The 24,718-nt window shown below is 50.8% G+C and overlaps 1 protein-coding gene across 3 annotated transcripts in view; it reads left to right on the forward strand.

Annotated features, from left to right (window-relative positions):
- UROS (uroporphyrinogen III synthase) overlaps positions 1 to 23,607 on the forward strand; it is a 31,944-nt gene extending 8,337 nt beyond the window's left edge. For all 3 annotated transcript variants that reach the window (XM_041744014.1, XM_041744013.1, XM_041744015.1), the window contains 9 exons: positions 2,221 to 2,309; positions 2,503 to 2,586; positions 4,164 to 4,260; positions 6,998 to 7,072; positions 13,114 to 13,188; positions 17,616 to 17,696; positions 18,626 to 18,711; positions 19,626 to 19,724; positions 23,423 to 23,607. In XM_041744014.1, coding sequence (XP_041599948.1) covers positions 2,247 to 2,309; positions 2,503 to 2,586; positions 4,164 to 4,260; positions 6,998 to 7,072; positions 13,114 to 13,188; positions 17,616 to 17,696; positions 18,626 to 18,711; positions 19,626 to 19,724; positions 23,423 to 23,557 — 795 coding nt within the window. In that variant the 5' untranslated portion in view covers positions 2,221 to 2,246 and the 3' untranslated portion in view covers positions 23,558 to 23,607. The remainder of the gene's footprint in view (positions 1 to 2,220; positions 2,310 to 2,502; positions 2,587 to 4,163; positions 4,261 to 6,997; positions 7,073 to 13,113; positions 13,189 to 17,615; positions 17,697 to 18,625; positions 18,712 to 19,625; positions 19,725 to 23,422) is intronic.
- Positions 23,608 to 24,718: the final 1,111 nt, after the last annotated feature.

Raw genomic sequence — 24,718 nt, forward strand, 5'->3', positions numbered from 1 at the left:
CCTAGAAGGGGCTCTTGGGATCAGTTGGGGGTTCAACCAGAGAAACAGCTGGTGGGGGATATGGATTAAGACCTACTGCCAGGCACTGCCTCATGTAACTGTGGAGGCTTCCAGGGCAAGTCTGAGACCCCAAGGGCAAGCCACCGAGAAGGGCAGGCTGCCTCCAGCCTTGAGCAGACGCTGTGTCCACAGCTGGAATTTCTTCCTCAGAGAAGTCTCAGTTCTGCTCTTAAGGCCACTGACTGGAGGAGGCCCACCCAGATTACCTAGGATAATCTCCCTGGCTAAAAGCACTTGTGAATAAATGGGAACTTGAGCCCTGGGTTGACACCTGAGCGTGACCATCTCAGAAAGGCTGGTTCCTAATTTCTGTGTGAGACACGTTCCAAGTAACTTCAGGAAATGATAGAAACAATACTGCCCATTCCCCCAAATCCCCAGTCTCTCTAGCCAACAGCTCAACAGCAGCAGTAATTAGAACTTGATTTCATGATTATTATTTGTTCACCCAGGGTTGGTTGCTTAGATACAAAGCAATTCATTTTGAGCCAAATTTTCCTAAGATGTCCCATAGATGCTATAATGTTTCAGAAACCAATTCAGTAATAAATCACAAGTAATGGCTCTCAGAGTTAACACATTTCTGCTCCAAACAATATACACTGTTTGGCTATTATCAACCACTGTATAATATTTAGTAAGTAACTAGCTGGTGGGCCTAATGCTACTTATGGGATAGTAATCCACATTTCAGGCAGAATTTATTCTGCAGGTCTCTGGCAGCATTTATTGTGAGGCCTTTGGGGGTGGTAGTATTAAATTCTCTTCCTTGATCCAAAAGAATTTAATATTTATTGTCTAAAAGATGTGGATCATACAGAAAGAGGTAAACAAGAAAATAATCACCCTAACCTGCCACCCATAAATAATTAGTGGTGGTTGGTGGTCTGAGCCTTTGGCTCAGGGTGTGATCCCGGGCTCCTGGGATCAAGTCCCACGTCAGGCTCTCCGCAGGGAGCCTGCTTCTTCCTCTGCCTATGTCTCTGCCTGTCATGAATAAATAAAATCCTTGAAAAAAAGAAAGAAAGAATTAGTAGTAGTATTTTGGTACAAATCCTTTCATATATACATAGATATAAAATTTATAAAATTATACTATTCCTGCAACTACGTTTTAAACTTAGCATTATGATGTGATTAAATTAAATGATCCATGTAATTAAGTTATTAAGGAATATTTTAATGATTTCATACAACTACCATTCTCTCACTTTTGGACATTTACTTTGTTTCCCACTCTAAATACCAGGATACAATCCTGCAACCAGAAGAAGAGTCAGTCCTAGAGACCTAATGCACAACATAGTGATTATAGTCAACAATACTGTATTATAAACTTCAAAGTTCCCAGAAGAGTTGATCTTAATTATTCTCACTACAAAAAAGAAGTAATTATGAGGAGGTGTGGTAGAGGTGTTAGCTGAGCTACAGAGGTAGTAATCATACTGCCTTATATAAATGTATCAAATGAACAGCTAAATACCTGAAACTTAAGTTGTACGTCAATGACATCTCGGTTTAAAAAAAAAAAAAAAGAATTCCCAGATGAACGTCTTTGTTAGTCTTTGCACACATTTGAGTATTGCCTTAGTATTTATTCTTAGAAGTGAAATTATTGGAAGAAAGAGTAGGAAGTATTCAAGGCTTTTGATACATCTCAACAAATTATTTTCCAGGTTGTTAGAACACTTTTGAAAGATACCTCATAATATTGGACATTTATAAAACATCATTTGAGAAGTAGAAGGGTCAGTATAATTATTCCCTGAAGAGCGTATGTTTATGAACTACTCAGTATATTTGTCTTGAAAGGAAGTAATTCTTTATTTCCCTAAAATAATTTGTCTGTTTGTTAATGATACAACCCCAAATATGCATCACTCCTCTTTACGAGGCTTAAATGTGTGGCCAGGACACTGGCTTTCCCTAATGGCTTTCATCTGCCTTTCCAAGTGATATCAAGTGCTAGCATGCCGTCCCTTGGCCTTATCAGTGACAGGGTCTTCAGAAGGAACAAGCCCATTAATGCTAAGTCATTGTGGGCAAGGATAGGTCACCTCAGCTAGCAGTTGATTACCATGCTCCTGTCCCGTCTAACATTGCTTAGGAAGAGTCCTTGAGATCTAATTAAGATCCCTCCATTTCTCTGCTCTGTCACAGCACCCTGGAAGGACTGCCAGGTGATAATGAAGGTTCTTTTACTGAAAGACCCTAAAGAGGATGACTGTGGCCAAGATCCATACATCAGGGTAAGTGCCCAAGGCTCCTGGTCCCCGCATAGCATGACATTGCCTTACTAAGGAAGCTAAGGGGGTCAGGGGTGAAGGGTGGGAGGCCTGCTAACCCTCTGAGGAGCTGACGCAGAGTACGTTGTTGCTGTGACTCTTTCCTTATTTTCCAAACAACCCTGGCCAATCCAGAACTATATTCTTGTATTTGCAGGAATTAGGATTATATGGATTTGAAGCCACTCTGATCCCTGTTTTATCATTTGAGTTTTTGTCTCTTCCCAGTTTTTCTGAGAAGGTAAGGTCTGTCAGTGTCTGAGTCCCTGGAGGTTCCCTGCCAACCCAAGCCGGAGAATTTCTTCACTCCCTCATTTTACTACCACGCTTTACAATGAGGGCAGCACAGCCTCACCTGGCTACAGTGAAAGGCTATTAGACCGTCCCTGAGCTTCCAGCAGCTCCTCCGGAAAGCCACCCTGACCTGGAGGCGGGGTCTGTGAGGGCCTGGGAAACAGGTGGCAGAGAGGGCTCTCAGTCGTGCGGCCAGTCCTGTCCATCCTCCCATTTACCCTCCCACCTGACCACGCCCTGCACAGGTGGTACCTTCCGCCAGGTTGGGCCACTGGGCTGAGACCTCCAAATGTTTCAAAGATTCAGTGCTCAGGCCACCCTCCCCAGCATGCACCCAGTCCCAGGAGCAGAGCGCCTCCGGGGCATCTCCCCTGGAGCTCCTTTCTAGACCCGGAGGCCAAGAGCCAGGCTAGTTTCATGGATGACGGTGCCCAGCCCTGCTCCTGGGCTCCACACCTCTGTTAGCGCCCCTTTGACTTGGGCTGAATATTGCATTATCCATTCAGTAATTTACCCGACAATGATCTGGTACCTGTTACGTTCTTCTGCCCTGAGTTGTGTGCTGAGGGAACTATGTAAGAGGGACCCAAGTCAGCATGCCCTCCATAAGCAGCTCTGAAAGGCCCCAAAGATCTCATCACTCAAGATCACATCTTGGACCTTGTGGTCACACAAATACTAGAGTTTCCACAGGAGCCTCTCCTGTCACCACCAGCCAGTGTGCCTCCTGAGGGCTCTTCTGGACGTTCATATAGCTCCCTATGCAGTGAGTGGGGGCACAAGGCATGTGGTCAAGTCCTGGCTCTGCTATTTACCTTGGGCCAGGTCCTTAGCCTCTCCAAGCCTGAGTCTTCACCTATGAGATGACAGTAACCCCACGCATCTCACAGGGAACTTTCACAGATAGAGAGAAAGAATATGTAAAAACAGCAATTTTTTAATTTACCCTAGAGAGAGAAAGAACATGAGCAGAGGTTGGGGGAGTAGAGGAATAGATTAGAGAGACTCTCCAAGCAGATTCCCTGCTGAGCCCAGAGCCCAACGCAGGGCCAGATCCCAGGATCCTGAGATCATAACCTAACCCAAAATCAGGAGCTGGCCACTTAACCGACTGAGCCCCTTGAAGATTCCAGTTTTATTATAGATGCAAGTCCAGTCTGCCCTCCTGCCTGCACCCCACCCAAGCCCAGACTGGGTCAGGTTGCCCCTCTCTGTTCCTGTTACGATACCACCCGAGAGTGCTCTTTCCTATCCTTCCCCTTGACTATAAACTGCTTGAGAAAAATGCCATGAATAGTGAATTCACCTGTATATTCCTAAAAGCCCTGAATAGTTCCAGGCATATAGTAAGCTCCTAGGAGGTGTTGAGTAGAAGAGTGGATGGAAGGATGGATGGGTGGATGGATAAATGGATGGATGGATGGATGGATAGAAGGAATTAGTTTTATGAAGCATTTGGAAATCTAGGAAATGTTGAAATTGGCATCATGTAAAATAAAATGCCTCTTGCTGTTTGGTGCACAGCTGTCTCATCCTGAAGGCTATGGGGGTCTCATTTTTACCAGCCCCAGAGCAGTGGAAGCAGTGGAGCTGTGTTTGGAGAAAGACAATAAAGCTGAAGGTGAGGGGCTCTGTTGTGGATTCCACCAGACTTCCTTTACTCTGATTCTTCCCACTGGGGAGACTGGGTTCCAGAAATAGATTTTTCATATTTTAAAAATTTCAGTGACTTTTTGCTCAATGAAGTATTTACATACCAAATTAATTCATGTTTGTGTGACCTTTGGAGGAAGCAGAAAATGATCTTTCTTCTTGTAAGCTGACTCTTAATGTCCCACACAGAACGATGGGTTGACCTGGTAGCTCTCTGATGGGAGGGAGTGCCTCGTGGTGCCCTGTCACAGATGCTGGTATGTATATGTATCAACAATGAAACGATGGCTCGTGCCCTGTCAGGCACCTAATAACACGATCATCTCTTAGACCCTTCTTCTACCTCCTCCTCTCTCCATCAAAACATAGGAACAGAGCCTTGGTTCAGACTGGACAACCACCTTCGTCTTTTGATCCGATAGCTTCATAGCTAACATTTATGGAGTGCCTAATGTATACCAGGCTCGGTTAACTACTTTACATTCATTATCTCATTTATTTCTGGATTTTTGGCCGGAAGCATACATACTGTGGTCCTCATTATTTTACAGATGAGAAAACTGAAGCTCTGGAAGAGTAAGGACTTGTCCAAGGCCATGGAACCAGAGAGTGCACAGCCAGCCTCAGACCTAAACCTGACCAGCCCTACTTATCTTAAGGAGTAGAGGCAGCAGTCAGGCATCATTACAGGATGGCTTTGTGGCAAGGTAGGCCTCGGTTCAGATGGCCATTCTGACCTTGGCGAGTTCCTTGACTTCACTGAGCCTTGGTTTCCTTGTCTGTAAAGTGGGCATAATAAATAATCCCTCCATCCCAAGTTCATCACTTGTAACTACTAGCTAGCTAGAACTTGACAAGGTGCCTTCTCTGTGCCAGACCCCATCTTAAATGACTTACCCTTGAAATAGATACAATTAGTTTTTCCACTCGACATATGAGGAGTTTGAAGACAGCGTATGAAACTTGCCCAGACCACATGGTCTGTAAGTTGCAGATTTGTGATACCAGCTATGAATCTGAGCCCCCAAAAGAACCATTTGGGATGTTGCCTGGCCCGTGGTGGGCACTGAATGAGTGACAGTGGTGAATGCTTGTTCTCTCTCTACATTTAATTAGGCTTTCATTATAGCCTAAAAAAAAAAATCACCTTACACATTCACCTTCTGTTAGAAATATCTGCCACGAGATTGGAGAATGGCTTGTTCACATGCTATAGATAATTTTCAAATATTATTTACATTTGTGGAGTAGGAAAGAAGGTAAGACTCAGTCTTTGGTTACTGTTTAAAAGGAAATTTCCCAGGGGCACCTGGCTGGCTCAGCTGGATCAACTCTTGATCTCAGGGTTGCAAGTTCAAGCCCTACGTTGGGTGTGGAGATTACTTAAAAAAATAAAAATCTTTAAATGAAAGGAAAGGAAAGGAAATCTCCCATGTGAGTGTAAAGGGTAGTGTAACACTTAAATGTAAGGAAAAGTTACACTCATAATCAGATTTTAGGAATGGAGAACTCATGTTTCTTTGTCTTCTCAAAAAATATTGAATACCCAGCGGCCTTATAATTATAAAACTCATTTTCTCTTTGTATTTCTTTAATCCACATTTAAAGTTGTTTGTTTTTGACATAAGATGATAGTGTTCTAAAAAAAAAAAAAAAAAGATGATAGTGTTCTTTATAAAATTGTGTTTACCTATGAACCTGAAATGTATTAGCTTTACTTTGACTTAATGGATACATCCGAGATTACAGTTTCTTGACTGCATTCAGATTTATGTCCCAAATAAAACCAGTTGTATTGCTTTATGAGACACAAAGTTGCCCTTTTTAATGACTCGTGACTTTTTCTTTAAAAATCTATACTTTTTAGGCACCTGGCTGGCTCTTAGAAGAGTATATGACTTTTTTTTTTAAAGAATTTATTTATTTATTTTAGAGGGGGCGCAGGGGGAGAGGGAGAGAGACAATCTCCCCAGGGAGCCCAACATAGGGCTCGATTCCCAGAACCCCGAGATCATGACCTGAATCGAAACCAACAGTTGGATGCTTAACCAATAGAGCCACCCGGGTGCCCCAGGTGTGCAACTCTTGATCTTGGAGTTGTGAGTTCGTACCTCATGTTGAGCATAGAGATTATTAAAAAATAAAATAAAATAAAAATGTTTTAAAAATTTAGTAAGAGTCTAGATTTTAATTTTTTTAAGATTTTATTCATGAGAGACAGAGAGAGAGAGAGAGGCAGAGACATAGGGAGAGGGAGAAGCAGGCTCCATGCAGGGAGCCCGATGTGGGACTCGATCCCAGGTCTCCAGGATCACGCCCTGGGCTAAAGGCAGGCGCTTAACCACTGAGCCACCCAGGCATCCCAAAAGTCTAGATTTTTAATTTTAAAGTCACCCTGCAAATTCATTCTTCAAGTTATGTTTGTTTTCTGGTACACACTAAACATGCTTCTAGTGCCCACTGTGGAAAAGAGAGGATACTTTAAGCAAGGCATACTGAAACATCATGAAAGTAATTTTTAAAAATTTGCCTGCTGAATATGAACAGAATAAAAATGAAATTTTAGTTTGAGATGCTATTCTTTATACTTGGTTATTAATAGTTTGCCTTGTTAATAAATGTCTTAGGATGAACAAGTAGCTTTGGGCAGCAGTCCAAATAACCACTATGGTATTTGCAGCTCACATATAATTCCTGTTTTACAGTCTGGAAGCATTCTCTGAAAGAAAAATGGAATGCTAAGACAGTGTATGTGGTTGGAAATGCTACTGCTTCTCTAGGTAAGCAATCGAGGTAAAGATAAAACACCAGGAATGACTGTGATATTATGATTTGTAATAAAAAATATGAATTTTCTTTGTCCCTGTTCCTGGCACAGAGTTCCTCAGAACCTTGGTATTTGCTAAGTGATAAGGTTGCCTTTTTTTTTTTAAGATTTATTTTAGAGAGATTTTTCACTGTTTCCTTACCAGCAACATTATATATTTAACTAATTAACTATTTGTAAATTTAATAAGCAAAAAATCATATTTTAGACTACAGTGTTTAAAAAACAAACAAGAGGGGATCCCTGGGTGGCGCAGCGGTTTGGCGCCTGCCTTTGGCCCAGGGCGCGATCCTGGAGACCCGGGATCGAGTCCCACGTCGGGCTCCCAGTGCACGGAGCCTGCTTCTCCCTCTGCCTGTGTCTCTGCCTCTCTCTCACTGTGTGCCTATCATAAATAAATAAAAATTAAAAAAAAAAAAAAAAACAAGATTAAGTCATTGGGGAATGGAAAAAAAGTCCTTGGGGAATGAAAAACTGCTTTTCTTCTCTCCTGTAGTCTATGCTACTACCATAGTCATACTTCTGTACTCTGGTTAACAAATGTGTGTTGGGTTGGGTCATTTGCTCACAGAATCAGGCAGATGGTTTACTAACTATTGCCTATTTATTACAAAAGATACAAATGAACAGCCAGATGGAAGAGATGCACAGAGCAAGGTGGGGAGTGAATGGGTGGGTGTAGCACTTCCTCACCCCTTCCTGGTATACCACCCTCCCACACTTCTCTGTGACACCATTTGGGTTTTTATGAAGGCTCATTACACAGGCATGATTGATTAAATCGCTGCTTATTGATAATTCATCCAACCTCTAGCTCTGCTCTTCTCCTCGGAGGTGGGAGAGGCAAGAGACGAGAGGCAAGAGACGACTGTCTCTGATCACAAGGTTGGTTACCCTGGAACCAGCCCCCATCCCTTAGGGCTTTCCAAAAGCTGCCTCATTAACAAACTCAGGCATAATTGAAAGAAGTGTGTTATCAATAACAAAAGGTAACTTTAGGGGCACCCTGGTGGCTCAGTCAGTTAAGTGTCTGACTCTTGATTTCAGCCCAGGTCATGATCTCAGAGCCCTGGGATTAAGCCCCTTGGAGACTCCATAGTCAGCGGGGGGGGGTGGGGGGTCTGCTTCTCTCTTTTTCCCCCTCCTCCCCACCACTGCTCATATGCACATGCACTCATTCTCTCTCAAGTAAATAAATCCTTTAAAAAAAAAAGAAGCAGGATGCAATATAGATACATGATACAATTTCAATTTAATTTAAAAACATGGGTCCTGTACTAAATAGAGAGCCCTCCTTACCCCCAAAGTTGCTGGAGAGGAACAGGGACTCACAGAGATACTCGTTGGAGTATGTAGGGTTCATAACAGCATCAGCACCACAGGCAAAAGGTGGAAACAACCTAAATATCCCTGGACTCATAAATGGATAAAATGGGGTGTACACATTCAATAGAATATCATGGAAATTCTGACACATGCTACAACATGGAAAAACCTTGAAAACATTACACTCAGGGACACCTGGGTGGCTCAGTGGTTGAGTGTCTGCCTTTGGCTCAGGTCTTGATCCCAAGGTCCTGGGATGGAGTCCCCACATGGGGATCCCTGCAGGGAGCCTGCTTCTCCCTCTGCCTGTGTCTCTGCCTCTCTCTGTGTGTCTCTCATGAATAAATAAATAAAATCTTTTCTTAAAAAAAATTATGCCAAGTGAAATGAGCCAGATACAAAAAGATGAATACTGTATAATTCCACTTACTGGGGCTCCCAGAACAGCCAGACCCAAAGAGACTAAAGGTACGGTAGAGGTTTGCAGGTCTGGGGTTGAGGGAAATGGGAAGTTCTTGTTTAATCTGATGTAGAGTTTCTGTTTGGGATGATGAAAAAGTTCTGTAAGTGGATATGGGTGATGACTGTGACAGTACTGAATGCCACGGAAGTTATACACTTAAAAATTGCTTAGATGCTAAATTTTATGTTATATGTTTTTACTACAATAAGAACACAACCTGAAAGGAAATAACCCTACGAAAGGTACTTCTCTCCAGATGGTGGTACGATAGCTGTTTTTTATAATTTTCTTAATATAGTCCACATTTTCCAGTCTTGACTTCGTCTGTTATTTTTAAAGCACAAAGGTAAACAGTGAAGCATTAAAAATCAACATTGCAAGTAAACATGAAAAGTAAGCATGAAGCAATGCTTAGCAACTGTGAGTAAATCAACGTGCAGCTTTGTTTTAAAACGGTCCAGTTTGTCCAAATGAATTTTAAAATGCTGGTGGAAGATGAGAGTAGCTTAAGAATGATAAAGCACTCTTTGCAGAGAATAAAATGACACCGAGGAGTTCACCAGCATGGAGTTGCCTGACTAAGAGCCAGTGCTTCGCTATTCAATGAAGAACAATGTGTACCTGGAGCGCTGGAGCTCCACACGGATCAGGGAAGAGGGAATCAGCCTTGGTTGCCAAGGAAACCACCCCTTTCCCATTTCCTCCCTAATCGGTTAAGAATTTGCTTGCACCTTCTTTTGCTGCTGCTTTTTTTTGAGATTTTTATTTATTCAATCATGAGAGACACGGAGAGAGAGAGAGGCAGAGACACAGGCAGAGGGAAAAGCAGACTCCACGCAGGGAGCCCCATGTGGGACTTGATCCCAGGTCTCCAGGATCAGGCCCAGGGCCAAAGGCAGCGCTAAACCACTGAGCCACCGGGCTGCCCCTGTTTCTTTTTTTCTGATGTAAAGAGGCAAGAAAATTCTAGAGGCAACTTCCAACACATCAGCATTTCAGCTATCAAACATGGTGTGTTTGTAAATTGTCCTCTTTTGATTTTCACGCTACCTTCAGTCTGATATCAAGAGTACCACTGTTCGTCTTGCATCTCATTGTTCTGTCAAACAAGAATACCCAAGAACAAAAGTGGTTGTATGGGATGAGAAACCTCGAACCAGAGCCTGCTAGCAGTGCGCCAGCATCCCGTGGGCACGGGCGGCAGAGCCTGGTCTCCCGGGGACCCGCCAGCCCCAGCCTGCTCCCTGTTTATTCCACTGTGAAGGAAAAGGCCACACGTTCTAAATGCCGAAACATCTGATCAAAGGAAAGATGCAATTAGGGGGCTTGCACCTTTAAAAAAAAAATCTCTTGGGAGAAACCACATTTTTTTTTTTTTTTTTTTTTTAAGAAACCACATTCTTAACATGAAAGTTAGTCACCCAACTTTTGAACCTTCTATCTTAGCTCACTTTCCCAAACATGATGTCCAAGAGGAGCTCTCTCTGGTGGGTGCAGGGAAGAGACACTGCTTGAACTGCTGGTGCTTCTGTTCACCCTGTGGCTCAGCAAGAGCCTGGAGAGTTTGAGGAACGGGGGCAGCCAGAGGAGACCAGGCCCATGTGTCAGTCATCCTCGGCTGTGTAATGAATTCCCCCAAAACTTAGTGACTAGAAACAAGCATTTAATTTCTCACAGTTTCTGTGAGTCAGAAATCTGGGAATGGCTGAGCTGGGTCTGTCTGGCTCAGAGTCCCTCACCAGGTTGCAAGTATCTCAAGGCTTCACTTGGAGGTTCTGCTTCCAAGAGCACGCCTGTGGATCCACTTCCCAGCCTTCACGTGGCCCTCACTCTGGCTCAGGGTCCCTCACCAGGTTGCAAGTATCTCAAGGCTCCACTTGGAGGTTCTAACTCCAAAAGCACGCACGTGGATCCACTTCCCAGCCTTCATGTGGCCCTCTTTAAGGGCTACCTTAGAACACGGCAGCAGGATTCCCCTATTTCAAGATAATCCAAGAGCCAGTGCAAGAGAGCATCCAGGCCAGACTGGCTTCTTTTCATCATCTTGGAGAGTGACATCCCATCACTTCTTCCACCTTTTTGTTTGAATTGAGTGGGTCCAGCCCGCACTCAAGGGGAGGGACTGTCACAGCAGTGTGAGCACCGAGATTACTGGGAGGTATTTTATAAGAGCTCTCGGGTCAGACTGAGCCCAAGAACTGCCCCCTCCCCCCCAAGCCAGAGCTGCAGATCAGGTCAGGAGAGTTGAACATTTTAAGCAAAGAAAAGGTAGAAATGTTTCTCATAGCAGAAACCGAAACTGGGTCCACACAAGTGGTCCTGATGTCCGTGTCCACCAAGATTTATTTATTTTAGAGAGAGCTAGTGGAGGGAGGGGCAGAGGGAGAGGACCCTCAAGCAGACTCCCTGCTGAGCTTGGAGTCTGACCCAGGGTTTGATCCTAGGACCCATGAGACTGTGACCTGAGCCAAAACAAGAGCTGGACGCTCAACCGACTGAGCTACCCAGAAACCCTATAAACCATATCTGGTTTTTTTGTTTTGTTTTTTAGTATTTTTCATTGTTTTCCCATTAATTCTGGGAGAATACTGAGACAATCTGTATCCATAACCTTGTTAATATGTCTTCACATCCCATTTGTTGATTCTTACTGATTTGCACTCAGGATTTTATCTCACCTTCAGATAACCACCTGATACCTTTTGAGTGTAGGCATCCACCAGCAGGGGAGCTCACCCCCAGGTTTACATGAGCCCCCCCGACTGGATCCACCATGGCTGTCCTTGCCTTAACCTCTCAAATGTAAAGAACCCCATGGCAGGTTTGTGTAGGATCAGATTGGTTTGTTTCACACAGCTGTGAGTAACCTGAAGCTCCCCTGCCACCGTCGCCTGGGGAGGCCCGGAAGGCGGGCTTGCCTGGGCCCCAGTGCTGGCTCACATGCCTGTACCCACTTAGAGCAGAGCCAGCCTTGCCGCCACAGAGGTCGAGACCTTCCAGCAAACATCCATTCCCCTGATCTCTCCTGAGAGCCTCTGTGGGCACCGGGAGGACCACACAGCCCTGTGCCTGCCCTTACAGACACTGCTGACACATGCTGGACGCCCCAGGGTCTCAGGGTCGTGCGAGGACAAAATGTGCCAGTGCTCACTTGGAACAGCAAGGTGGTGTGTGAGTCTAGGCGGTTCCTCCTGTCTGGGTATGAACGTCGATGTTTAAGTATCGACATCCCTGCAGTACTTATGTCCCAGTCCACTTCCTGGGAAGTTTTCAGGCTTTCTGGTGTACTGGGACCTTCCCAGTTCAATCAGAGGAGAGGCAGCCCTGCCTGGTCTGGCAGTGAGCATAAGCAACGGCTTTGTTCCAGAACCAGGTTTACAGCTACATGTGACTTTTGTCTGTTGGACTCAGGACACTTGAAATGACCTGTAAATTAAAAGCTGATGGTGTTTATGTGAAAGCTGCAGTTTGTCACCAGCCGGCCAGTCTCACATGAACCCTAAATGCAATGCCCACAGCACCTCCTCCGTCAGGGCCGCTCCACACCCCGTGAACAGGGAGTGAGCCCTGACAGCACGGGCCTGTGGCCCTTTCTCCCTCAGCATCCTCTGCCGAGGGGCCAGTGTTCTCCACGTGGAAGCCTGCAGGGGAGCCTGGGGGTCTGCTCCTGCCTCCCTGCATGCTAGGAATCTCTCAAAGCAGCTGGTCCGCCCCTCACCCCAGATGACCTGTACTCGCAATACTCTGGGTCCCTGTTGGCAGGTTACCATGGAACCTCTCCTGCCCTCCCTTCCATTCCAGTCTGGCCAGTCAGACCACACCACCCTTCTGGATGGGGGCTGGCCTCGTCTCCCTCACAGAACATCCTAAATGTTTGCCACCATTCTTCAGCTCCACCTAGCTGGCCAGCGGTTTACTCTCATCCTCTCGAATACTCCGTAGAGGCATCCCATAGGGCTGGCATCCTCCTCTAGTGTAGGTGAGCTCGGGGGGGCTCAGAGAAATTGGTGGAGACTCAAAGCCAGACATCTAGGGAGGGTGGGACAGGGCCGGACTCCCTCCCATCTGACACGTGCCTGTGGCCCTCAGATACCAGCCTACAGGACGGGACGTCCTGTGTCATTTGTAAAGCACACGCATACAAGCACAGGGACAGTGGGCTTTAATAGCCACGTGAAAACGTATATTTCTTTCTTGTTTTCCAGTGAATAAAATCGGCCTAGATGCAGAAGGAGCAAACTGTGGAAATGCAGAAAAGCTTGCAGAATACATTTGTTCCCGTAAGTAGAAAAAGGTCACCTCCCCCTGAAGAAGCCCATTGACTTGTTTGTCGGCCTCACCCCTAGCCCCCTGCAGAGGAACACTTCCTGGGTGCACTATCCGTGGTGACGTGGGCTGGCGCGCAGTGTGCAGGCCACTCCTGGGACCCCAGCCCACCTCTCCACCAGAGGACTTGACACAACTCAAACATTACACAAAACAAAACATTGGGCAGCAACATATCCAGGGAGACCATCTGCGGTGACTAAGGGAGTGGAGGGAGGCAGCGGCTGCTGGCACCTGCCCTGCACCTGCACCCCCTCCCCTCCTCTCAGGGGCCCCTCCCTCTCTGAGCTCCCTCTCTCAGAGTGGACCCACCCCCTGGGAGCATGTCCCTGGGGCAGCATGGGGACAGGGACCTGAGATGACATGGGTTGTAGAGGTGTCTGCCTTCCAGGCAGTGCCCAGCCTTGATGGAAGCAAAGATGTGGGGGAGCTCTTAGAGCGAGAGGGGCCGGAAGGTGGGCTAGTGGAACCATGGACCCCGCCACTAGAGCCGTGGGCCAAGCGACTGTCATGTTTAAGAGCCCCCCAGGCACAGCAGCTCATGCGGAGTGCTGGATACGAGAGCCAGGGCTGGAGGCCCAGAGGTGCTGCCCTGGGACGGGAACACAGTGCTGAGCGCCCGCTCCTCCGCTCCAGCCCAGGCCAGCACCTGCTTCGACAAGGATTGGGCCCAGAGGGTCACCGGATTGGGACTCAGCTCCACTGTCCCTGGGGCTCCGTGGCTCCCAGCACACCCTCATCTCCTGCCCCCGGTGCTGCCTACAGAGGCCCCGTCCTTCCCGCAGATTCCTGGAGACACAGCCCCTCTGTGTCAGGGATGCCGTGGGCTATGCTCCTTCTGCACACGCTGTCCGGAAGACCTTGGCCCTCTTTTGGCCTCACTCACTTCACACACGCTTTGTACCTTGTCCTGTCGCTTAACCCCCTCTGTCTTGTGAGGGTCGCTGGTCTGTGCAGCCCCCTCCCTCGCGACCCCCCAGCCCTGCAAAGGGCCCGGCCTGCAGGTGATCCCATGCAGTGTTTGCTGAGCGCTGTTGAACTGTGCTGGCTGATGTGAGGAGGGTGTATGGGGGATGGGGCAATTGTTGGGCTGGTCAGTTGTGCACTCTTGTGCAGCCAGGCGTCGAAAGTGGCTAAGAAGCCGAGGGCAGCTATGCTGGTGGCCCAGGGGTGGCCACTGTCCTAGGTGCCGCAGGGGCCTCAGGCCCACAGGACTGTTTTGAGGGTCACCGAGCCTCACCTCTTCCAGGACGAGAAGAATGTCATGTGATTGGGTTTTTCCCCCAGCAGTTCATGGTGTGGGATGCATATGTTCCAGCATGATCCAACTCCAGGCTATTTCTAATGTTTTCAGGGGGTAATGGTCACCAGTAAACAGGAGCAAAGCCCTTCTGTTTGAATGTAGAAATCACTGTAAACTGTAGAACGTGGCACTCCCTGGGGGACTAGGTGCCTTCGTTTACGAAGACTGATGAGTGGTTCCGTGGGCAGGATGACAATTAGCTCCTTACTGGAATGGGTGGCTGCAGCCTGTTTCTGGGGCAGATAACCTGGCTGTACTCCCCACGGACGCACTAGTTCTAGAACGAGATGGAAGGAAATTGAGTCCTTCCTATCAGGTGCAGAGCCATCAGGCCGGTGTGCTCCTTGCCCCTCATACGCAAGGCAGGGAGGATCCGGGTCACTCCTGAGATGTCACGCTGGTGTTTTAATGAACCGACTCAAGGCTTGGAGGGGAGATAAGCACAGGCTGTGCCTTATCTCAGCGAAGACTGGGCTGCGTTCTTTGCAAAGCCTTTGTTACTTCTTCCAACTTATTACCAACACACCTATGTGTCCTGATAAATCTTTGTCAATTAGAATATCCAAATGAGGATTCTCCTTGGCTGCCAATAAGGACGCTCACCTTGGTTTTACCAAGGCATTAATGACTTTCTCCCCCAGCAAGCTCTGAAACTGGATTTTAAAAGCTAAGAATCTACTTCCAGTGTTTGGAGGAAACAGGACAGTTACTGCTTATTTCTTTTACTTAACGCTTTTTTTTTATTATTAAAACTATGTGATAGATTTGTTTGGCGAGCACTTAAAACTATTAACTCATTTAATCTGATAGCTCATTGCTCTGATAGAAAACTCTCCCCTCCCAGGAGGTCTCCTCTAATGGAAAAGAAAGCAGCAAATAAATGGTAAAAGGGGGAATTTACAACATCCTGCAAGAGGGGGTCAGCCTGAGTCAGATGGGGGAGTGCGTTTATTTGAAATGTCCCCCGGATTGGGGGCTGCCGATGGGCCACTCCTGCAGCTCAGCTCTTGCTTCCCTTGCCATCAGCTCCACTGTTTGGATGCTCAACCATGAGAATCTCAGCCTGCCCGGCCTGCTCCTCACAGCCCCGCCTGGGAGGCCGAAATCAGCCTGGCAGCTGCTGGAGCTTTCCAACCACGCACGTGTCCTCCAGTGAAATGGCATTTCTAAAAAAAAAAAAAAAAATCAGCCTCGTTACCTTAATTGCTACGGTGACTACTTACGGAGTCCCCCAGCCCCCTGCACAACCCTCTCCTGGGACTTTCAGCACCCTTGCTGGCCTCAACCCCCACAGCCCCCCCACCCAGGCCTCCTTCCTATTAAAGGAATGGGCAGCCTCTGAGCCCGTTGAGTCACCATTCTGGGTCTTCTCTGTCGGGTGAGACCCCTGCCAGGCCCCCGTCTCTCCCTGTCATTCCGGGAAACCTCTCACACCTCTGCAGAATCAGCCAGCTTTAGCATTGGCCTATTTAGCGTTGGCCTAATGGGGTTAAAAATCTGCAGGCAGCAAACTTATCCCCCAAAAAGAATGGGTTGCCTCTGACTTCTTGAAGGGGGTTAGGTCCCAGGAAGCACAGCTGTGGTAGATCTCCACTCTGCAGAAGAGGATCCTGCTGCGACGTTTTCACATTTTCCTCCCTTTGCTGATAGTGTGGAGGGTTTCCATGAAGTCAGCATGCGTGGCCTGGCTCTCCAGGGAGCGGTGCGGTGAGAAAAGACAGTCCTCTGTCCTGTGCCAGGACATGCGTGCTAAGCTCCCGTCCCCCGAGTTAGTGGCCAGCAATCCGAGAATAAGCATGAGCAGCTCAGTGCCATGCTAGACCTTCAGAGAGGTGCTTCGAAGGGCAGATTCTAGAATCTTCCGAATGTCCCTTGCACACCCCGAAGCCTGGGCTTGCTGCAAAGGCAGGCCCTTGGTTTTCCTGATGGATTCTCGACGCTGCCCCGGAGCGGGTCTGTGGGAGCAGCTTTGACCCCTAGAATCCTGCACACCCCAGCACCCCCCCCCCCCCCCACATACACACACACACGGGAGGGACGCCCGGGCTCTGGTTAAGAAAACAGTGCCTAAACATGGCGTTGAAAATAGTCTCCAAGGATGGTGTCTACATCGCGTGAAACATTTCCTCCCGCTGGAAAAGAGAAATCAGTGGGCATCTAGCTTGCATTTGAGTTTTTGCCAGTCCCTGGTGTCCTTCTACGTCTATGCTGATGGGTACAGAGCAGCTTAAAGAACACATTCACCAGTACGTAGTTATTGAGTAACCTGGAGAAAAGAAGTCTCCAGTTGTTCTTGTGGGTGGGAGATGGTGCCAGACAAGAAGAGCTTCGTTCCGTCCTCTGCCTGCAGTCCCCAAAGAGGTGTTCAGAGATCTCAGGGATAGAGAAAAAAGCCTCCGTGCATGAGCAAAGCCATTACACCTTCTTCCAACTGAGGGACGGATGCGGGGGGGAAGGGGAGGTCTATCAAAACGTTCGCTTTGGGGAGGATTCGGACATGAGCCCCATCGGTTTTGTTGCACGGTACTGTCTCGGGTCAGCGTTCGGACTGCATGCCACCTTCATTCTGCAGAGCTTGGAGCTGAACACACCCCCAGGTCTTCCGAGAGTGGAGATGGGGAGCAGGGTGAGAGGCAGGGCTGTTCCCAGCAGGCTGGGCCCCTACACGGCCACCCATCTGCCCCTCGAGCACTTGGCCGGGTGGCCACTGTCCTGATGGGGACAGTAGACGCGCAGCTCGTCTCTGGGGTGGGTGGCTGCAGGGCCACGCAGGGCTGCCGTTTCCCTGCCGCGTCATGAGCGAGCCCGGCTCCAGCCAGCTCTCTGAAGTGCAGAGCCACGTGCCCGCTCGTGTGGACCAGAGGGGCTCTAGGGGCCTGGGGGGCAGCAGCCCCTGGCTTGCGGGGACGCCCGTTTTCTGAGCACCTTGCCTCAATCCTCTGTGATCCTTGTCCTGCAAGGTCAGCGGCTTCCCTCCCACCCACCGACACTGGGCGGCCCAGAGCTGCTCCACCCTGCGCCCTGGCACATGCACCCCTTTCTTGAAAGCGTTGACAAAGTCGGGTTATTTATCTGCAGGGGAGTCACCAGCATTGCCTCTTCTGTTTCCCTGTGGAACCGTCAAAGGAGAAATCCTGCCCCAAATGCTCAAGGACAGAGGTGAGGACAGTGTACTGGCTCGTGGGCTTCCCCATCCGTCTCCCTCCCCCCTTCCAGGTTCGGGGTCGGCCATGTGGAGTCCCGGGGGGAAGGTGGGTCACCCCTCATGGTCGCATTTGGTGTGGGGTGCAGCCTGCTGTCCTTTCCGTAGCCCTGAGCCCACAGGGTGTGACTGAGCCTTCGCCAAGTGTACGGGGGTGCTGGTCCCCGTGCAGAGGAAAGTCTCCGGATGGAGCTGATGTCCAGGGCAGGCAGGGTCCCGCAGCTCAGCCACTGCCCCAGATGCCGGAGGGGCCACCCGCACACTGTCTCCCGTCACCCTCCCGTGGTGGGTCTGGGAGCAGGGATCGCCGGCAGGTGGGAGTACGAGCTTCAGGGTGAGACAGAGCCAGGCTGGAAATCTCCCTCTGCTGTTCAGCTGCGTGGGCGAGGGCAAGTCACACCTGCTGTACACGCCTGTCTCGTCGCCTGTGACATGGCTCTAACCACAGAAGCCGCCTCACGGGCTGTCCTGAGAGTGTGGAGCACGGGTCTAGCTCCCCCAGGGCGGGAAACCCAGGGCCCCGCAGCTGTTGTTCTCAGCCCCTCGGTCCTGAATGAATGAAGGCCGTCACCCAGGACGACCTCAGACCCCGGAACTTTGCCCCCTGTATTAAAGCGGAGACTGTCTCCCCCGTGTTACCGTCTGTCTCCCACGCGCTACCAGGAATAATAGCAGAGGACAGGAGGCCGCAAGCTGAGGATCCCCGGCTACCGAGAGCCAGCGGGGCCGGCATGCACTGTCTGCGCCTCAGCTCCCGGCAGCCTGTTCGGGGGCGTTGGCATGTCTGGCTTGTGGCGCTGGCCTGTCCGCACGAACTGCCCTGCAGCGCGGAGACCCCCTGCTCCTGGTGTAATAAAGCCTGCCTCCTGCTTTTGATTGTGTCCAGGGATTCCCATGGAAAGCATCACTGTCTATCAGAAGGTCCCACACCCGGGAATCCAAGTGAACCTCAACAGCTACTATGCTAAGCAGGTGCGTGGTGCTTCCAGGGAGAGCTCCAGCAGGGCGGGCACCCGAGTGGCGGGGCCCTGGGGACAAGAGGCCCAAGCCTCTGTGCCGTGCACTGTCCCCGGCTGTGCGACTTGCCGAGGCTCTGTCTCTGGATCTGTGACATGGGGGTAGACCTCTCTCGTAGGGTTTGTGTAAGGATGAAAGGAGATGATAGGCACAAAGCCCTATGGATAGCACCCCAGACCTAGTAAGCTGGGCAGCGGGGGGCCGTGGTGTGACTGTCCTTCATCGTGTGGGGCCCCAGTGGAGCTGTCGGGGTGGGGGGAAGGGCAGCTGGGCCCCTGTTGCGAGTCTGCATTGAATTCGGGAGGCCACAGGGACCTCTGGAGGCTTCAGGCAGGAGGATGGGTGGCGCCTGTGTGAATTAAGGTTTTCCACATCTGTATTCAGAGAGACACCTCCCATCCCCCTCCTAGGACAGGCTTCTGAGGACCTTGCTGGTCCCGTTATTTAGTGCAAACCCAAACAAAAAGGCCATGTGGCCAGTCTGCCTTCTGTTTCCTCAGAAAGGATGCAGAGTTGACGGGGAGCCGGCGTGGGCCGCTGCCCTATGGATCGATGCCACTTTGGCCACATTAGCTGGTGGCACCGTCCGCTCAGCTGGGCATGCGGGGCCGTGGGCCCCTGTCCTCTGGTCGGCAGAGGGATGAGGACAGCGCCCAGCCTCCCCAGTGGCACCCTGCTCTCTGAACGGTGCCTCCTCACCTGAACTCGGCCTCGGCCTCTAGGGAGCAGAGAAGGCCACGTCCACCAGGAACCCTCCTGGGGCTCCAGGGCTCATGGTGCCCGGTGTGTGGGGGGGGTGGGGGGGTACTTGGGAAACAGTCTCTCCCCTGGGCCTGTGGCCGCAGACACATCTTACTCTCTCCCTGCAGGGCGTCCCGGCCAGCATCACATTTTTCAGTCCCTCCGGCCTTGCATACAGCCTCAAGCATATTCAAGAGTTATCTGGTGACAACATTGATCGAATTAAGGTGAGGTACTCAGTGGGCTTTTGGTCTCTTCAGATTTTTAAAAATTCTTACTGATTGTCCTTAGCATTTCCAAGGAAAGTCAGAGCACTCCTGACCTAGCAGACACCCTGACGCCAGCTCCGTAGCATTGGGAAGGCTGGGGTCCAGGATTCTCGAGCACCACTTCCCGGCTGCTGCGCTTGGGCAAGTTAATTAACCCCTCTGAGCGTGTTTCCTCACTTGTGACATGAGGACGAGTATCCGTCTGTGGCCTTCATAGACATGTGGTCACCCCTTATCTGCGGGGAGTACATTCCAAGACCCTCAGAGGGACGTCTGAAACTGTGGCTACTACCCAGTCCTAATACGGTTTGTTTTTTCCTTCATGTACATCCCTAGGATAACCTCTAATTTATAGATTAGGCACAGCAAGAGGTTAATAACTAGTAACAAAGCAGTTGTAACAACGTCCCAGACTAACAGGTACGCGAACCCTCTCAAGAAATCTTAGCAGCACTGCACTCACCCTGCTTTGTGGAGATGTGAGATGACGAGGTGCCTCTGTGATGAGATGAGGGGAAGTGAGTGATGTAGGCATGTGACGCAGCGTGAGGCTGCTACTGACCTGCTGCCCATACGTGAGGAGGAGGAGGAGGGTCATCTGCTTCCAGACTGTTGTTGACCGCGGGGAACTGAATCCGCGGACCGTGCAACCGCGAATAAGGGGGTGCTGCTGCGCAATAAGCCGTGGATGGCGGTGGGCGGGGGGCTGCTGTGGACGGTCTTCTCTGATCGAGGAGTCTCAGGATTGGATGAGAATTCGGGTCAGTCCTTGGCTCAGAGCCTGGCACACGTGCCAGCATCCTTTCCCTGTTTTCCCATCTAAACATCTTGGAATTATCTATTCTAAAAGCCGTTCCCCTTTTTCATGTCTTTGAATTCAAACGCTTGACATTCCCACTTGTTAGGGACTTCATTTGCTAGGAATCCACAAGTAATGACAAGGTTTATGGGGCCTGTGATTGGCGGGCGCTTGAACTGGCTCCAGTGGGACCGAGGAGAGGGCGGAGGCGACCTGGGGCCCAGGACAGAGGCCGCCAGCACCGTGCACATGCACATGGAGTGAGGACTCTTACCTTTTATTACAGGTGTGTCTCACTGCACACCTGCGGAGTCAGCACTGGTTCCCAGTTCTCCAGGTGGAGTACTGGGCTCAGAGAAGTTGTGTGTCTTGCCCTAGGTCACACAGGAGGAAGGGAGAGCCACAGTCTAAACCCAGGAAGACAGATTCCATGTTGTTAGCCATGGTGATACATGAGCCATGGCCGGGCGACGGAGCATTTCCAGGCAGTATCTTGCAGAGTTCGCACACCAGTCCAGGGGTAGGACTCAAGCAAAATTGGGGCTATTGTCCTTATTACAGTTGGAGAAACTGAGGCCCAGAGAGGTTAAATGACTTGCCAGAGTCATATGGTGAGTTCCTGGGAAGCCCAGGATGGGCACGTAGGTCACTGGGGGAGAACAGAGCTAACTCTCAGGGTTGTAGGGATGAAGATGAGACCCTGAAGTGCTCGGGGTAGCGACTGGCACACAGCGAGCACTTACCACTTTGGAGGTTGGGAGAAGCGGTGGTGCTGGGGCCGCTGCCTCACCTGGACACGGCAGCTGTGATGCACCCAGCAGCCCGGTAACCCCGAGTCTACCCCCCGTCTCTGCGGGTTTCCTACTCTGGGATCTCAGGACTGGCTTCCTTCGCTTACTGTAGTGTTTTCGAGGCTCACCCGTGCTGTGGCCTGTGTGAGGACTTGGCTCATTTTCATCGCCGTGGAATAGTCCATTCTGTGACTACATCACCGTCTCTATCTGTTCATCGGCTGACGGGCATTTGGGTCTTGTCCACTTTGGGGCTCTGAGCAGCAATGCTGAGGAGCCCCTGATGACAGTTTTTGTGTGGGCACATGTTTTCATTTCTCTTGGGTATAACAAACCAAGGAGGGGGATTGCAGGCTCTTATGTGGTGCCTTGATGTTCAACTTTGGTAATTTTGAAGAATTACCAGACCGTCTTCCAGAGTGGCTGTGGCACTTGGCACTCCCACCAGCCAAGCCTGAGGGTTCTAGTTCCTCCACATCTTTACCAACACTTGTGATTTTTTTGTCTTCACAATCATAGTCGTTCCCATGGCCATGAGGTAGTTGTGAGTTGGATGCCCCTAACGGCCGACGGCTCTGAGCATCTTTGCCTGCGCGTGGTGGGCATTTCTGTATCTTCATCCGAGAAGCGTCCGACCACATCCTTGCCGTGTGGCTTGTTGCTGCTGGGTTTCAGAGTTCTTTGTTCTGGATACAAATTCCTCATCAGATGTACGATTTACAGAAATCTTCCCCATCCCGTGAGTTGTCTTTTCACGTCGGTGATGGTGTCCATAGAAGCATGACAGGTTTTCCATTTTGGTAAAGACCCACGTATCTACCTTTTCTTTTGCTATTTGTGCCGTGAGTGGTGGATCTCAGAAACCCACCGCCTAATCCGAGGGCGTGAAGACTCATCGCTGTGTTTCTTCTACGTTCATGGGCTTACCACCTACATTTAGGTCTGCGGTCTGCTGCGATGTCTGTGTGTGCTGTGAGGTATGGGCTCAGCTCCATCTTGTCTTCAGAGAGTTTCTGGAAGAATGGCTGCATTACAGGGGGGGTGGGGGGTCCTACAGGAGCTCAGGCCCCCGGTGGAGGTGCCAGCAGCCTCTGTCCTGTGGGTCTGACATGCCTCAGAGTGGGGGGGCGTCAAGCTGCAGCGTCCTGAGTTGTTCCCTGCACCACACCCACCCAGGGACGGCAGGCGGGAGGGGGTGCTGGGTAAGGGTGTGCTGCCATCCTCACACACCTACTCCCGAGCAGGGGTGCGTGCACCCCAATGTTGGCGTGGGGGCAGCGTGAGTGCTCTCCCTGCCAAGCAGATCTCCTTACTTACCCCCGTGCTCGCCCTGCCAAGCAAGGGTAACGGTACCCCTTTTACAGGTGAGGAAACAGGATCAGAGGGGCTAATGACACCTCACCAGGGCCCCAGGTGAGGCTCCGCATGTGACCATCAGACATGCGATTTTCTGAGAGCGGCATCCTGCTGACGAGGCTCGTGCCACTGGAGCAACAGTGCTCCCAGCAGCTCTGCAGGCCTCTGAGCATTTCTCTGTGCCAGGCCAGGTGGTTGCTCACCTGGGCCCCATGTGACCCTCACAGGGGAAGGCTAGTAAACTTTGTTTTAGAGATGAAGGGACGGAGGCCCAGAGATGAAGGGTCACTTGCTAAGGCCACTACCCTGGGAGCTAGGATGTGACCCTGACCCTCTGGCTCCAGGGCCTGCTGTTGCTGCTGCATTTCCTGGGGGTGGGGGTGCAGCCAGGGCCCCTGCCACGCCCAGAGCACCTTTCACACTTTGCTGCCTGCTTGGTTTGTCACCCCACCCCCCGCCTGCCCGTCCCAGGGCAGAACCATGGGCCACTACGGCTGGTGGAGATGCAACCAGGCCGGCGGGCAGGGGTGCTGGGGCCTGGCACCCCTGCCCTGCACCCGAGCTGCAGGCTGGCGGAGAGGCTGTGATGAGCTCATGTGGGCAAAGGCATTTTGAGGGCATAGGGAAGGGCAACTGCGCGTGCCAGGAACTCCCACTCCAGCGCCCGGCAGGTGCACTGACGCTCCCCTCTCTCCCCTCTCCCCCTGCAGTTCGCCGCCATCGGCCCCAGCACGGCCCGCGCACTGGCCGCCCAGGGCCTGCCCGTGAGCTGCATGGCTGAGAGCCCCACGCCGCAGGGCCTGGCCACGGGCCTCCGCTTGGCACTGGAGGCCCTGCGCTGCTGAGTCCCCACTGGCAGCTGGAAGAAAACCAAATAAACCACCCTGGCTCCTCACGCTGAGTGTGTTGTCACTTGCTGTGTAGTGTTTTCCGTGCAAAGCTGCGTTTGCGGAGGAAACGGACGTGCCCACGTCCTGAGAAGCACCAAACCTGGTGGGAATGATAAAATCTGCTGCGTGGGAAGTAGTTGTATTCGTGCTCCAAATAGGAGCTTCCAGGTCCTGCTTTGTGAGCTGTGGACAACTGCCATTCAAATAAGGAGAGCCCTTCCTTCCTTCCTTCAGAAAGAAAACGCAGCCTGGGCCAGCCAGGGCGTCCGAGAGGCGGGAGGTTGGTTCACGGAGAAGGGGTTCATCTGCAGGGGGCGGGGCCCTGCACACAGGCTCTGGAAATCTGGCCCCAAACTTTATTTCTGCTTTTACAGTCCTGGCCTGGAACTTGGGCTGGGTGGAATGAAAGCACCACCCAGAGTCCATCTTTCAGTCACGTGAGCTGGTGGCAGGAGAGGGGACTGTATCACCGGCACGAGCGGAATCCTGGGGTGGGGGGTTCCATTGAGCAATCCGTCGGTGCCAGGCCCTGCGCACAGGGCTCTGTCTCTCCGCCCCATCCCTCTTGACGCCCTGACTGCGATCCCCATGTCTCTGGGGAGGAAACAGACTCCAGGCTTTACGAAAGGCCTGGCTCAGGGTCCCACAGCGAGGGAGCCACCAGCCAGGACGCTCTCAAAGGGCCGAGGGAACGGAAGCACAGTGCAGAGGCCCAGACTGGTCGGGCGCCTCAGCCGCCTCCCCTCGAAGTGACCTCAGTAGAACAGTAAGAACCTGGTAAGATTTAGTGGTGTGACCTGAACAGAAACTGCAGGGACTGTGATGGCCCCGAATCTTGGTCTGTGGTCACGCTTCTGCATATGGGTCAGAATCTCTCCCGCCACTTCCTTCTGATCTAAAAGTCAAGTCTGGATTGATGAGTTGAGTTTCGAACCCCTGCCGTTCCCAAGGAGCCTTTTTCTGCTGGAGCCACCTTGCCTGATCCCGGGGAAGAGGCTGGCCCCAAGCAGCCCGCACTGAGGCAGGCAGTGCCGTCCCCCGGGGCCCCCACGGCCAAGGAGCCCAGAGGCTGGGCCCCGGTGTGCCCCCTGGGGGCCACTCTGCTGCACCCATGCA

This window comes from Vulpes lagopus, chromosome 2, assembly GCF_018345385.1.
Source record: "Vulpes lagopus strain Blue_001 chromosome 2, ASM1834538v1, whole genome shotgun sequence".
In the NCBI taxonomy this organism is placed as follows: Eukaryota; Metazoa; Chordata; class Mammalia; order Carnivora; family Canidae; genus Vulpes; species Vulpes lagopus.